Source organism: Salvelinus namaycush, chromosome 40, assembly GCF_016432855.1.
Source record: "Salvelinus namaycush isolate Seneca chromosome 40, SaNama_1.0, whole genome shotgun sequence".
NCBI lineage: Eukaryota > Metazoa > Chordata > Actinopteri > Salmoniformes > Salmonidae > Salvelinus > Salvelinus namaycush.
The window spans coordinates 146,044-161,888 of record NC_052346.1 but is presented as its reverse complement, the minus strand read 5'-3'; the positions used below and the strand labels follow the sequence as shown (position 1 = coordinate 161,888).

The window sequence follows — 15,845 nt, the reverse complement described above, 5'->3', positions numbered from 1 at the left end:
TATGTGATGAGTCAAAGAAGTTTGTGCAAGAAGGGTCAATGCAGATAGTAAAATAGTTCACTTGTTTGGGATAGGGGGCAGCATTTTCACGTTTGGATGAAAAGCTTGCCCAGAGTCAACTGCCTGCTACTCAGTCCCAGTTGCTAATATATCCATATTATTAGTAGAGTTGGATAGAAAACACTCTAAAGTTTCTAAAACGGTTTGAATGATGTCTGTGAGTATAACAGAACTCATATGGCAGGCGAAAACCTGAGAAAAATCCAACCAGGAAGTGGGAAATCTGAGGTTTGTAGTTTTTCAACTCTTCAAATACACATTGTCTATGGGGTCATATTGCACTTCCTAAGGCTTCCACTAGATGTCAACAGTCTTTAGAACCTTGTTTGATGCTTCTACTGTGAAGTGGGGGCGAATGAGAGGGGATTGAGTAAGGTCTCTCCCAGAGTGCCACGAGCTGACCATGCGCGTTCACGTGATAGTTAGCTTGCGTTCCATTGCATTTCTCCGGAATGGAACATTATTGAAGATTTATGTTAAAAACATCCTAAAGATTGATTCTATACTTCGTTTGACATGTTTCTATGGACTGTAACGGAACTTTTTTACTATTCGTCTGCTCCTAGTGATCGTGCGTCATACATTTGGAATACTGGGCTAAACGCGCTAACAAAAAGGAGCTATTTGGACATAAATGATTAACTTTATCGAACAAATCAAACATTTATTTTGGAACTGTGATTCTTGGGAGTGCATTCTGATGAAGATCATCAAAGGTAAGTGAATATTTATAATGCTATTTCTGACTTCTTTTGACTCCAACATGGCGGATATCTGTTTGGGTTGTGTTGGTCTCTGAGCGCCGTACTCAGATTAATGCATGGTGTGCTTTTTCCGTAAAGTTTTTTTGAAATCTGACACAGCAGTTGCATTAAGGAGAAGTATATCTTTAATTCTGTGAATAACACTTGTATATTTTATCAATGTTTATTATGAGTATTTCTGTAAATGTATGTGGCTCTGTGCAAATTCACGGGATTTACAAAGCCAAATGTAAACTGAGGTTTTTGGAAATATGAACTTGATCGAACAAAACATACATGTATGTTGTCTCGGGAGTGTCATCTGATGAAGAATATCAAAGGTTAGTGATACATTTTATCTCTATTTCTGCTTTTTGTGACTCTCTTTGGTTGGAAAATCCCTGTATGCTTTCTGTGACTAGTTGCTGACCTGACATAATGATGTCATAATGTTCTGCGTTCGCCGAAAAGCCTTTTTGAGATCGGACACTGTGGTTGGATTAACGAGAATTTTATCTTTAAAACGGTGTCTAATACCTGTATGTTTGAGAAATTAGAAATATGAGATTTCTGTTGATTGAATTTGGCGCCCTGCAATTTCGGTCCTAGACAGGTTAACCAAATAGCTACCCGGACTAAATATTTACTGCAGCAGTCTTACATGCTGACCAGACCAGACACGTCGCATGCACGAGCGTCGCAAAATAAATGTAGAAATCCATGTTATTCAATTATTGCACCCACACTGCTCGCGCGCGCCAACGAGCGTCTGCGACGCCAAGGGCTAAAATAGAACTCATTCCTATTTCTGACGCAGATCGCGCTGCAAGTCCTGCCTCTCCCATCTCCTCATTGGTTTATAGAAGCAGGTACCCACGTGCCATCTCCTCATTGGTTTATAGAAGCAGGTACCCACGTGCCATCTCCTCATTGGTTATACCCACGTGGGTGAAAGAAAGACGAACTGTTTTGCCGGTAGTCGTGGTAATACAATGAAACGTTTAGATGCTATCACCATATAATTTAAACAATGAAAAAGCCTGGAAGGAGGAGAGATGACTAGAAATGATTCGGTTGGCCGTTTTATGTGTGGATTAATTGTCGGAGTAGAGATCCTTGTGCATTTCAGGTAAAATAACAACTCAATGTTTATATCCCAGGACAAATTAGCTAGCAACAGCAGGCTAGCTAAATAGGACAAATTAACGTTAGCTAGCAAGTGCAAGCTAACTAGCTAAATTACTAGCTAAATTACCATACATGTTTAATGCTTTTTGACCTGTCCCCTGTCCCCATGTCTTTGGTTCAGAGTTTGTTTTGATATTTTAACCTGCATGTCGTGATCGCGTTTGGTGTGGGGGGGCAAAATAAATGTATGCACGATAGCGCACGATGGCGCACGCACGCAGCCGGTTTGGGCAAGGTGTTATGGATTGTGGGTAGAAGCAGTTCAGTGTCCTGTTGGTTCCAGACTTGGTGTATCGGTACCACTTGCCGTACGGTACCATTTGAAAACAGCCTATGACTTAGGTGCCTGGATTTTTTTTAATTTTTAGGGCCTTCCTCTGACCCCGCCTGGTAAAGTGGTCCTGGATGGCAGGGAGCTCAGCCCCAGTGATGTACTGCGCCATACACACTACCCTCTGTAGCTCCTTGTGGTCAGATGCCAAGCAGTTGCTATACCAAGCAGTGATGTATCCAGTAAAGATGCTCACAATGGTGCAGCTGTATAACTTTTTGAACTTTTTGTATCCTGAGCGACATACAGTTACAGAAACTCACCATTAATAAAGGAATAGGTCACTCAAATGAGAAATATTCATGATTTTTTCAATTTACAAGTTGGGCCAGTAACTTAAAGGTTGCTGGTTCGAATCTCTGAGCTGTCTAAGTGAAAAATCTGTCAATGTGTCCTTGAGCAAGGCACTTAACCCTAATTCCTCCTGTAAGTCGCTCTGGATAAGAGCATCTGCTAATGACCAAAATAATGTGGGTGCCTGATTCACATTTTCCTTTCCAGCACGTTTCCAGCAAACCTGATGAATGCATAATCAGGAAAGCCCAGTACAGCTTGGCTTGGCTCAGCTCAGTTTGGCTCAGTAGTGCAAAAAGGGTATATAGTATATGCCAAAACTATCATCCAAATGTCAGTTGGATACGCTTCACAGACACGGGTCTCTGTTCTTGAAATAGACTTGAAGCTTAAGAACGTTCACCAACGCAAGCTTCACTTGGGCTTCCGAGAGGTGCAGCGCTCTAAGGCACTGCATCTCAGTGCTAGAGGTGTCACTACAGACCTGGTTAAATTCCAGGCTGTATCACAATTGGCTGTGATTGGGAGTTCCATAGGGTGATTCACAATTGGCCCAGCGTCATCTGGGTTAGGGCTGGCCGGGGTAGGCCGTCATTGTAAATAAGAATTTGTTCTTAAATGATTTGCCTGGTTAAAAAAAGAATACAAATAAAAATTCACTGATGTGCTGCTTTCTGTGGCCAGTGTAGCATGTCTCATTTATTACTATTGTAACGCTCGTCGTTAGGTGGAAGAGAGGAGGACCAAATTGCAGCGTGGTACGTTTCCGTATTTATTGGCACACTTAACAAAACGAACAAAACAATAAACAGAAAATGAAACTAACGACGCTACAGACCTGAACATGTGAACATAGAGACAACGAAGAACGCAATGAACAGGAACAATCACCCACAAACAAACAGTGAAAACAGTCAACCTTAATATGGTTCCCAATCAGAGACAATGACAAACACCTGCCCCTGATTGAGAACCATATTAGGCCAAACAATAAACCCAACATAGAAACACATAACATAGAATGCCCACCCAGCTCACGTCCTGACCAACAAAACAAGACTGAACAAAGGAAATAAGGTCAGGAACGTGACAACTACGGGTTAATTTCAGCAGCAGATAATATAAATGAGAAAAACAGACATGTGGCACGTACAGTGTAGTTTCAGGCTTAGTTTCAACTAATTTCGGAACCCAGAACCAAATCCTGCTATTCATTCTGTGAGCAGAAGTAGCTAGATACAGTATGAACCTTTGCAGACATTGATTGTCTAAAGCCTTTGACACTGTGGCTCACTCATTACTTATTCAGAGGCTTTCATCAATTGGTCTGGACCAGGTTGCGTGTAACTGGTTAGAATTTTATTTTAACAGGGAACACAGAGACCTAGGTTTCTTTTTCAAAAGCACCCTTTATGATACAATATAAATAAAAAAGTTTGGACACCAAGGGTTTTTCTTTATTTTTGCTATTTTTCAACATAATAAAGACATCAACATAATAAAAAACACATGGGGGGCCTCCCGGGTGGCGCTGTGGTCTAGAGCACTGCATCGCAGTGTTAGCTGCGCCACCAGAGTCTCTGGGTTCGCGCCCAGGCTCTGTTGCAGCCGGTCGCGACCGGGAGGTCCGTGGGGCGACGCACAATTGGCTTAGCGTCGTCCGGGTTAGGGAGGGTTTGGCCGGTAGGGATATCCTTGTCTCATCGCGCTCCAGCGACTCCTGTGGCGGGCCGGGCGCAGTGTGCGCTAACCGAGGGGGGCGTTAAGAAGCAGTGCGGCTTGGTTGGGTTGTGCTTCGGAGGACGCATGGCTTTCGACTTTCGTCTCTCCCGAGCCCGTACGGGAGTTGTAGCGATGAGACAAGATAGTAATTACTAGCGATTGGATACCACGAAAATTGGGGAGAAAAGGGGATAAAAAAAATTTAAAATTTAAAAATTTAAAAACACATGGAATCATGCAGTAACCAAAAAAGTGTTATATATATGTATTTAAAAATATATATATATTTGACATTCTTCAAAGTAGCCACGCTTTGCCTTGTGTGAGCTTTGCACACTCTTGGTATTCTCTCAACCAGCTTCATGAGGTAGTCACCTGGAATGCATTTCAATTAACAGGTGTGCCTTCTTAAAAGTTAATTTGTGGAATTTCTTGATACGTTTAAGCCAATCAGTTAGATTGTGACAAACCCGGGGTGGTATACCAAAGATAGGGCTATTTGGTAAAAGACCAAGTCCATATTATGGCAGGAACAGCTCAAATAGGCAAAGGGAAACAACAGTCCATCATTACTTTAAGAGATGATTGTCAGTCAATGTTGAACATTTCAAGAACTTTGAAAGTTTCTTCAAGTGTAGTCGCAAAGCCCATCAAGCGCTGTGATGAAACTGGCTTTCATGAGGATCGCCACAGGAAAGGAAGACCCAGAGTTACCTCTGCTGCAGAGGATAAGTCCATTAGTTACCAGCCTCAGAAATTGCTGCCCAAATAAATGCTTCACAGAGTTCAAGTATCAGACACATCTCAACATCAACTGTTCAGAGGAGACTGCATGGTCATTATGATGGTCATTATGGCCAAAGAGTTCTATTTTTGTTTCATCAGACCAGAGGACATTTCTCCAAAAAGTACGATCTTTGTCCCCATGAGCAGTTGCAAACTGTGGTCTGTTTTTTTTTTATGACGGTTTTGGAGCAGTGGCTTCTTTCTTGCTGAGCAGCCTTTCAGGTTATGTCGATATAGGACTCGTTTTACTGTGGATATAGATACTTTTGTACCTGTTTCCTCCAGCATCTTCACAAGGTCCTTTGCTGTTGTTCTGGGATTGATTTGCACTTTTCGCACCAAAGTACGTTCATCTCTCGGAGACAGAACGCGTCTCCTCCTGAGCGGTATAACGGCTGCGTGGTCCCATGGTGTTTTTAATTGCGTACTATTGTTTGTACAGATGAGCGTGGTACCTTCAGGCGTTTGGAAATTGCTCTCAAGAATGAACCAGACTTGTGCAGGTCTACAAAAAAAATTCTGCAGTCTTGGCTGAGTTCTTTGGATTTTCCCATGTTGTCACGCAAAGAGGCACTGAATTTGATGGTAGGCCTTGAAATACATCCACAGGTACCCTCCAATTGACTCAAATGATGTCAATTAGCCTACCAGAAGCTTCTAAAGCCATGACACAATTTTCTGGAATTTTCCAAGCTGTTTAAATGCACAGTCAATTTAGTGTATATAAACTTCTGACCCACTGGAATTGTCATAGTGAATTATAAGTGAAATAATCTCTGTAAACAATTGTTGGAAAAATTACGTGTCATGCACAAAGTAGATGTCCTAACCGACTTGCCAAAACAATAGTTTGTTAACAAGAAATTTGTGGAGTGGTTGAAAAACGAGTTTTAATGACTATGACCTAATTGTATGTAAACTTTCGACTTCAACTGTAGTTAGCTAGCTAACTATAGCCACTGTCGTTTTGCTATGTTTTTGGGGAAGAACATTGTTTGTATCCATGAGCTAGCTAGTTTTTTTTCATGACCAGCGAGACAACTATACCAGCATCATAGCATACGTATCGATGAATCGTTGTGACATATGAAATACGAGTGTAATCAATGTGTAATACTGTAACTACGTAAACAAAAATGTACGAACGCTTTAAATGATTGTGACGTGCAGTCATATTCATGTCCTTATTGGTCAACAAGCTTATTTGACATGTCAAATAGTGTTACAGTGTATCTTGTTTGACAGGCAAAGACCCAAACAGCGTTCCATAGAAATCCTGGTTAAGAATGAAATTACGAAATAGTTTTTGTTTATGTTTTACTGGTAATGGGGACATACGTAAATGCCAAGAAAATAACTTTTTGGTCTGTGTGTGTGTGTGTGTGTGTGTGTGTGTGTGTGTGTGTGTGTGTGTGTGTGTGTGTGTGTGTGTGTGTGTGTGTAACCTTTATTTATCTTGGCAATTCAGTTAAGAACAAACACGTGGAGGGCCGCACAGCCCTCCATGTGCTCGCCAGAGGTAGCCTGACTGCCATTAGGTACCGAGATGAGATCCCCTTGTGAGACCATATGCTGACACATGCACATTTGTGGCCTGCTGGAGGTCATTTTGCAGGGCTCTGACAGTGCTCCTTTGCACAAAGGCGGAGGTAGCGGTCCTGCTGCTGGGTTGTTGCCCTCCTACGGCCTCATCCACGTCCACGGCCTGTCTCCTGGTAGCGCCTCCATGCTCTGGACACTACGCTGACAGACACAGCAAACCTTCTTGCCACAGCTCACATTGATGTGTCATCCTGGATGAGCTGCACTACCTGAGCCACTTGTGTGTGTTGTAGACTCCGTCTCATGCTACCACTAGAGTGAAAGCACCGCCAGCATTCAAAAGTGACCAAAACATCAGCCAGGAAGCATAGGAACTGAGAAGTGGTCTGTGGTCACCACCTGTAGAACCACTCCTTTATTGGGGGTGTCTTGCTAATTGCCTATAATTTCCACCTTTTGTCTATTCCATTTGCACAACAGCATGTGAAATTTATTGTCAATCAGTGTTGCTTCCTAAGTGGACAGTTTGATTTCACAGAAGTGTGATTGACTTGGAGTTACATTGTGTTGTTTAAGTGTTCCCTTTATTTTTTTGAGCAGTGTATATCAGATATCGGTATCGGCCAAAAATGTCATATTGGTGCATCACTAGTTTACACGTTTGCTCTTTGTTTGGGTGGAGAAAATAAAACCTGCAATTACGTATTCCTGCGCCTGTTTCCAATCATTAGACTGGTGTGGATGGACCACCGCAACCTGGAGGTACATCAGGGCAGCGAAGAGGCTAAACCCAAGACAGGCCAGGTGGGCTCCATTCTTCGGCAGGTTCCAATTCACGCTTTCTTAAAGGCCAGGCTCGAAGAACGTGAAGGCGGACGCTCTGTCTCACCTCTACGAAGAACCACGCCTATGTGCCCACGGGTATGCGGGACCGACTCCTTACCTGGGTGCCCCAGGCGCCTGTGTCGAGTCATCCTGGGATACGCCGTACCATCGCCTGCCTGACTGAGAAGTCTCTTCCTGCTTCATCTGTGCCCAGTCTAAGACACCCAGACACCTCCCTTATAAAAGCTCCTTCCCCTGCCGGTTCCACAATTATCCTGGTCTCACCTCTCGGTGGACATTGTCACTGACCTTCCCCCCTTCCAGGAGAAAACCACCGTTCTCGTCATTGTGGACCGGTTTTCCAAAGCTTGTCTCCTCCTTCCTCTGCCTGGAATCCCGTCAGCCATGCAAACCGCGGAGGCTCTTTTGATGCATGTCTTCCAGAACTACGGGATCCTGGAGGGCATTGTGTCAGACCGTGGCCCTCAGTTCACCTCACGCGTATGGAAAGCGTTCATGGAACGCATGAGGGTCACGGTCAGTCTCACCTCCGGGTACCGTCCTCAAGCTAATGGGCAGGTAGAGAGGGTCAATCAGGAGGTGGGCAGGTTCCTGAGGTGTTACTGTCAGGACTGGAATGGGGAGTGGGCAGATTTTCTACCTTGGGCTGAGTATGCGCAGAACTCCCACCGCCACTCCTCCACTAACCTCATTCCTTCCCAGTGTGTGTTGGGGTATCAGCCGGCCCTGGCACCTTGGCATCCAAGCCAGACCGAGGCCCCTCCGCCTGCCCTGCCAGAAGCTCAGCCCGCGGTTTGTGGGGCCGTTTAAAGTCCTGAGGAGTGTTAATTGTGTTTGACCAGATGCAATGCTATTTTACAGTAAACAAATTGACAACAGAATTTCAGCATGCTTATAGGGAAGGACACTCAACAAGCACAGCACTTACACAAATGACTGATGATTGGCTGAGAGAAACTGATGATAAAATGATTGTGGGGGCTGTCTTGTTAGACTTCAGTGCAGCTTTTGAGCTTTGGACATTATTGAGCATAGTCTACTGCTGGAAAAACATATGTGTTACGGCTTTACACCCCCTGCTATAATGTGGATAAAAAGTTACTTGTCTAACAGAACACAGAGGGTGTTCTTTAATGGAAGCCTATCAAATATAATCCAGTTCGAATTTTCTTTTTTCAATTTTTATTAAGGACATGCCACTGACTTTGACTAAAGCCAGGGTTCCTATGTATGTGGATGACTCACCACTATACATGTCAGCTACTACAGCGACTGAAATGACTGCAACAGTCAACAAATAGCTGCAGTTAGTTTCAGAGTGGGTGGCAAGGAATAAGTTAGCCCTAAAAATTTAAAACTAAAAGCATTGTATTTGGAACAAAACACTCACTAAACCCTAAACTTCAACTAAAACTTGTGTTAGGTTCTTATTTTTCAGAGTAAATAACTCACGGACACTAGAGAAGCTTAAACAAGTTTAATTCTTCCCAAAGGGTCGTCACAGCTGTATTCAGACAACAAAACATTTCTCACCATCACAGGTATATATATCCCACTTAAGACACTCCTCCTTCTCTCCAATCCATACATCTTATGGTTCTACAGAAAAAGGGTCGTAAAACCCTTATTACTCCCTTCAGGGGATCTGACCTGACCTCCTGACCTCAATCCCTCCTTTGCCTAATCCACAGATGTCCATCTGCTTCCCCTATAGCAATCCAATCTCCTCCCGTCCACCCAGCACATTCCACAGCCACTCTCTCTTTCTACAGATCTCACTCCTTTATATAAAATGCGTCTGATCTATCATGTCTTTAATATCTCAATGTACAAAGTTTACAGTTCAGTCGTGTGGTCAGGTGCCACAAAAAGTACCTAGGAAAATTGCAAATGCAATTTGCAAATCGCAGGAAGAGTAGCTAATGGGGATCCATAATAAAGACAAATACAAATGTGGTAACGTACCGTTTGCAACTCCCTGCTGATTACCGCATTAAACCGACTTTTCATGTCTCTCCTCAGGCCAGTGGTACCTGGTCCCCTCGCTGAGGCTGTACCCAGTGACGCTCTGCCTCCTCCTCTGGACATCAAGGGAGGTCCGGCGTACTCGGTCCGTGAAGTCCTGGATTCGAGGTGTAGAGCGGGGCGTCTCTATTATCTCATCAACTGGGAGGGCTATGGCCCAGACGAGCAGTGCTGGGTTCCTGGACGCTTCCTACATCCTGGACGCTTCGCTGACCAGGGATTTTCACCGTCGGTGCCCTGACCGACCCGCGTCCCTGTGTTCGTCACCGAGGCCGGTGTTGTCCCACTGCTATAGCAGCACGTCAGGGGGGTACTGTCACGGATCCCCCCAGTACTGCTGCTCAATCCGTTCACCAGCCCAGGAGGTCTACGTCACCGGCCTTCTAGACGTCACTGAACTAGATTCATTACCACCAACCCCGGACTGTCTTGTCTCATTATGCAAACCTGGTTTCCATTCCCTCTGATTTGTATGTTATATATGTGCCCTCTGTTCCCCATTGTCCTTGTCGGTTATTGTTACCATGTCCGTTGGTCCTGTGAGTACCTGTGCTCTTGTATCGGCTTCCATGCTGCGTGTATTCGTGCACTTGTTTTACGGGTCTCGTCCCTTGTATTATTTAGATGTTTACACCTTTACTCTCTGTTTGGATGGAGAAAATAAAACCCGCTATTACTTATTCCTGTGCCTGTCCCCAATCATTAGACAACGTGACAGTTTCTATTCCAAGAAACATTCAAATGCATTTTACAGTAGCCCATGTAGGCCTCAGGGTTTCCGGTAGGAAAATATGACACTGTACAATGTGACCAGTTGGGAGTAGGCCTAGGCTACTAAGCGACTGCGAGTGAAGAGCAAAATAATTCAAATTTTTCAAAACCCGAATTGTAGGCTAACCACTAGCCAAATGGAGATTCAGTGAAAAGAAAAATCTGATTGATTTATCAAGACCAGTCCCCATGCTTGTCTGAAAGCAGCACGAAGCGGTGCTGAAATTGTTGACCACATGCAGGTAGGCTATTGCTTCAGATCCTATGATAACACATTGGATGACTTTGGGTGTTTCAGTAAGCAACAATTTGTTGCCTTCAATTGCATTAGCCTACTTTATTCCAATATTTCTGTAACTCATTGATATTTATTCCAATAGTAATTCATTATGGATCCATCCAGATGTGGTTTGAAAACAGTGCATGTGGTGTGCTACAGTGCCTTGCAAAAGTATTCATCCCCCTTGGAGTTTTTCCTATTTTGTTGCATTACAACCTGTAATTTAAATGGATTTTGGATTTCATGTAATGCACATACACAACATAGTCCAAATTGGTGAAGTGAAATGGAAAAAAATTACTTGTTTCAACAAAAGAAAAATACAGAAAAGTGGTGCAGTCATATGTATTCACCCCCTTTGCTATGAAGCCCCTAAATAAGATCTGGTGCGACCAATTACCTTCAGAAATCACATAATTCGTTAAATAAAGTCCACCTGTGTGCAATCTAATTGTCACATGATCTGTCACATGATCTCCGTAAATATACACATGTTCTGAAAGGCCACAGAGTCTGCAAGGGGCACCACAAAGCAAGCGGCACCGTGAAGACCAAGGAGCTCTCCAAGCAGGTCAGGGACAAAGTTGTGGAGAAGTACAGATCAAGTTTGGGATATTGTATTTAAAAAATATCTGAAACTTTGAACATCCCATGGAGCACCATTAAATCCATTATTCAAAAATTGAAATAATATGGCACCACAACAAACCTGCCAAGAGAGGGCCGCCCACCAAAACTCACAGACCAGGCAAGGAGGGCATTAATCAGAGAGGCAACAAAAAGACCTAAGATAACCCTGAAGGAGCTGCAAAGCTCCACAGTGGAGATTGGAGTGTCTGTCCATAGGACCACTTTAAGCCGTACACTCCAAAGAGCTGGGCTTTACGGAAGAGTGGCCAGAAAAAAGCCATTCCTTAAAGTGAAAAATAAGCAAACTCTTGGTGTTTGCCAAAAGGCATGTGGGAGACTTCAAACATATGGAAGAATGTACAGACGAGACTAAAATTGAGTTTTTTGGCCATCAAGGAAAATGCTATATCTGGCACAAACCCAACACCTCTCATCACCTCAAGAACACCATCCCCACAGTGAAGCATGGTGGTGGCAGCATCATGCTTTTTAATCGGCAGGGACTGGGAAACTGGTCAGAATTGAAGGAATTATGGATGGCGCTAAATACAGGGAAATTCTCGAGGGCAAACTGTTTCAGTCTTCCAGAGATTTGAGACTGGGACGGAGGTTCACCTTCCAGCAGTACATACTTCACTAATTTGGACTATGTTTTGTATGTCCATTACATGAAATCCAAATAAAATGGAACAAAATAGGAAAAACGCAAGGGTGATTAATACTTTCGCAAGGCATTGTATCTACATGACTAAATCCATGTGTATGTATAGTGTGTATGTTATCATATGTGTGTGTGTGTATGTGTATGCATGTGTCTGTGCCAATGTTTGTGTTATTAAAATACAATTTTATTGCTTGCGTCAGTTACTTAATGTGGAATAGAGTTCCATTTAGTCATGGCTCTATGTAGTACTGTGCGCCCTGAACCGCTCTCCATCAAATGGTTGATTTAGGTGCAATCTTACTGGCAGCAATATCCTTGCCTGTGAAGCTCTTTTTGTGCAAAGCAATGATGACGGAACGTGTTTCCTTGCAGGTAACCATGGTTGACAGAGGAAGAACAATGATTCCAAGCACTACCCTCCTTTTGAAACTTCCAGTCTGTTATTCCAACTCAATCAGCATGACAGAGTGATCTCCAGCCTTGTCCTCATCAACACTCACACCTGTGTTAACGAGAGAATCACTGACATGATGTCAGCTGGTCCTTTTGTGGCAGGGTTGAAATGCAGTGGAAATGTTTTTGGGGGATTCAGTTAATTTGCATGACAAAGAGGGACTTGCAATTAATTGCAATTCATCTGATCACTCTTCATAACATTCTGGAGTAAATGCAAATTGCCATCATACAAACTGAGGCAGCAGACTTTGTGAAAATTAATAGACACTCTACTGTAGACACTAATGTACTTGTACTCTTGCTCAGTTGTGCACTGGGGCCTCCCACTCTTTCTCTTTCTAGTCATTTACAACATTAACAATGTCTACACTGTATTTGTGATCAATTTGATGTTATTTTAATGGACAAAAAATGTGCATTTCTTTCAAAAACAAGGACATTTCTAAGTGAGTCCAAACTTTAGAACGTTAGTGTGCGTATTCCCAGTCATGTGAAATCCATAGATTAGGGCCTAATTAATTCATTTCAATTGACTGATTTCCTTATATGAGCTGTAATTCAGTAACATCTTTGAAGTTGTTGCATGTTGCGTTTATATTTTTGTAAGGTGTATTACAATTTTCACCTGATTTTAACTTTAATATCTTGAAAATGGCCTTAATCTAAATGTAAAGTGACATCTGGCCTTACTCTGTGTATAGTAACGCCAGATGTGTATAGTAACCCCATCCATTATTGTTTGATCTAGCATGGATGACAACCTTTAAGCTTTTTTTCAAGCACTTTTTATAGGTTGGCTGGTCTACTAGTAGACTTACTTTGAAAAAACAGAATGGTGTTGACCTGTTGACCTTATTGCCCAAACCATCTATATACTCAGGACATTAAAAATACTACATCAACTTTTTGTACCCAATGATTATTGAAGAATATAACTTAGTAATGCCTCATGACATGAGCTTAGTTCAACTGTCGTACCCAATTAGAATCCAAAATACAAGCTTATTTTACTCCAATGTTTGTAAATAAAGTAAATGTAAACAAACACCGTATAGCCTCACAACATGTTTAAAATTATAATGGATGGTCAGTCCTTGCATCTATAGCTCTGTCTATACATTTGAGAGTGGTTAGATGATTCCAGACCCATCCTTCACCTTTTTACCTAAACAGTGGTTGGGAGAGCGCTGCAGATACCCCTTTGATAACCCCCACACCATGGCATGAGCTGGGATCAAAGACTTCGGTAGAATAGAATCAAGTAGAATAGAAAATAATAAAATATGCTTTGTATTCACACCATCAGTATCCTAGGTTATATCACCCTTTAAATGAAGAGGGTCATATTTACTACTGTGGCTCTTCATTGATGTGTTTACAACAAAACATTCCATCATAACAAGAGAGCTGTTCATCCACCTACAAGGTCCAACTACATCATACAACTCAGCTTGATAAAGTGCAGTAGGACCTATAATCAGAGATGGGCAGTATTTCTGTTGCATGTATTTCAATTACTTTTGAGTATTTTGTCATTTGTATTTCGCTGGCCTGAACTACAAACCAATGTATTTTGTAACAAGATACATTCAAGAGCTGTAATTTGTATTCTCAAAATACAAAATACTTTTCCATACCCTTTTTTTTTATAGCGGTTCACAATTTTGTGGCCATCTATCACCCCAAATTTGCTGCTTTGGTATAAGAAATTTGATAGCACTATGCTGTATTAAGATTGTCTGCTAAATTACCAAAATGTAAACGTTAAAATGAACACTTGCAAAGCACACTGGCCATTAGTCTTATGAGCTCCACCCCTTATTATAACAATAACCACTGTGCTTTGCAGGTTATTTTTCACATTTAATTTTGGTCATTTTAGCAGACACTTACGTAGAGCGACTTAAAGTCAGTGCATTCAACCACATATCACAGTTATAACAAGTAAAATGTCTGTTACCTTTACTGAGAATGTTTATCTGAATACAATGCTTTGCAAAAATGTTTTTGTTTGATACATCTTTGGAGTAGATTGTAGTTGTATCAAGATACATTTATCTTTGCCCATCTCTTCCTATCATATATTTCATTCAAAGAACTTCAAAACATAAGCTTTTACAAACAAACATTCCTCTATGAGACTGCCTACAATTGTGGACCTAGTGGACTGAGCGAAGGTTGCCACTGATGATATGCCATCGATACAGAGATCACACGCTAAAGGGTACCACCACAGTCCTGGAGGGGGCTCTCGACAAACAATAAACTGGATGGCATTATTTTGGGGGAAGAATCAGATGTATAAAATTTATTTTTTCGCACCAATTCATAGACATCCTGCTTTCAAAATTCAACCTTAAACGTGGATTTGAATCTTTATGAAACAGGTTGAAACTGTGTTATAGGCAAAGAACTCAAGTATGGTAAAGAACTCAAGTATGAGGCTCTCCAATGACTTTGCAGATTTTTCTACAGATCTATGAGAAACGGTTCACAACAAGCAAATGTTGGAAAAAGTGAGATTGTACGCCTATTGAAATTATTTCAATCCACATTTATTTATTAGGCTTTATTTATGCTATATTTAATTTGTTCTATATAACACAATATAGCCTAATCCAGGTTGCCTAGTCTACTTTATGATGCAGTTTCTTAGCCTTCTCTTCTGTCTACTATACTGTTGCCTATACTGTAACATTTTAAGTAGCCTACCACAGGATAACAACAATGGCTTATGACACAATTTCTATAGTCTAAGCGTTTCTCTTGAGTCAGAAACAAATTTGTTAGGCCGCCTATGAAGCATGTTATTCGGCCCCTTGTCTTACCTGTTGACTTCGATGTGCACTTGACAATTCTACCTCCATCATTGCGCAGTTGATATTCCCTTGTGAATTTGCTCTTAAACGCCCAGATCCGCAATTATCTTTAAAGTCGCTTACACTAACACGAATCAAATGAAATCTTACCGAACAGCGTCCTGAATATGAACATAGTTCAGTCTAGAAATAATGAAAGCGTTAAGAAACCCCAGCCGCTGAACGGCCCTGCCCACTAGCAGCGGCAGCCTGACTGACAAGGTGGTAACGGCCCCTGGCGCTGTCTGGACACTGAGAGCTTGCCATAAAATACACCCAGAATGTTTCCTTTTCATTCAGTGACATCTAGTGGGTATAGTCTATTAGTTGTATCCCATAAGCTTGTAGGCAATACAACTAAATAGGCCTAGTTTAAGACACAATTTTATAAATACACAATTTTGTAAATCAGGCCAACACCACTTCATGAACTGTACAAACAACACCTCACAAGGAAAGCACTCCAGGTTTCCAACAACAACTCAACCCCCCCAAGCATCCTTCCAAATGCTTCCACCTGGTGAGAGACTAAAGGTGCCACTCGCTCGGAAGAATGGCCTAAGAAGTATTTTATCCCAAATAAGACTGATGATCTGACACGTAAATGCTCAATGTGTGTAATGTGTATGTTTTATGTCTGTTTTTATCC

The 15,845-nt window shown here is 42.1% G+C and overlaps 1 protein-coding gene across 2 annotated transcripts in view; it reads right to left on the bottom strand.

The window, feature by feature from the left end:
* LOC120033366 (nuclear factor erythroid 2-related factor 2-like) overlaps positions 1-15,401 on the bottom strand; it is a 36,786-nt gene extending 21,385 nt beyond the window's left edge. For both annotated transcript variants that reach the window (XM_038979679.1, XM_038979680.1), the window contains exon 1: positions 15,167-15,401. In XM_038979679.1, coding sequence (XP_038835607.1) covers positions 15,167-15,208 — 42 coding nt within the window. In that variant the 5' untranslated portion in view covers positions 15,209-15,401. The remainder of the gene's footprint in view (positions 1-15,166) is intronic.
* Between the last annotated feature and the right edge of the window lie 444 nt (positions 15,402-15,845).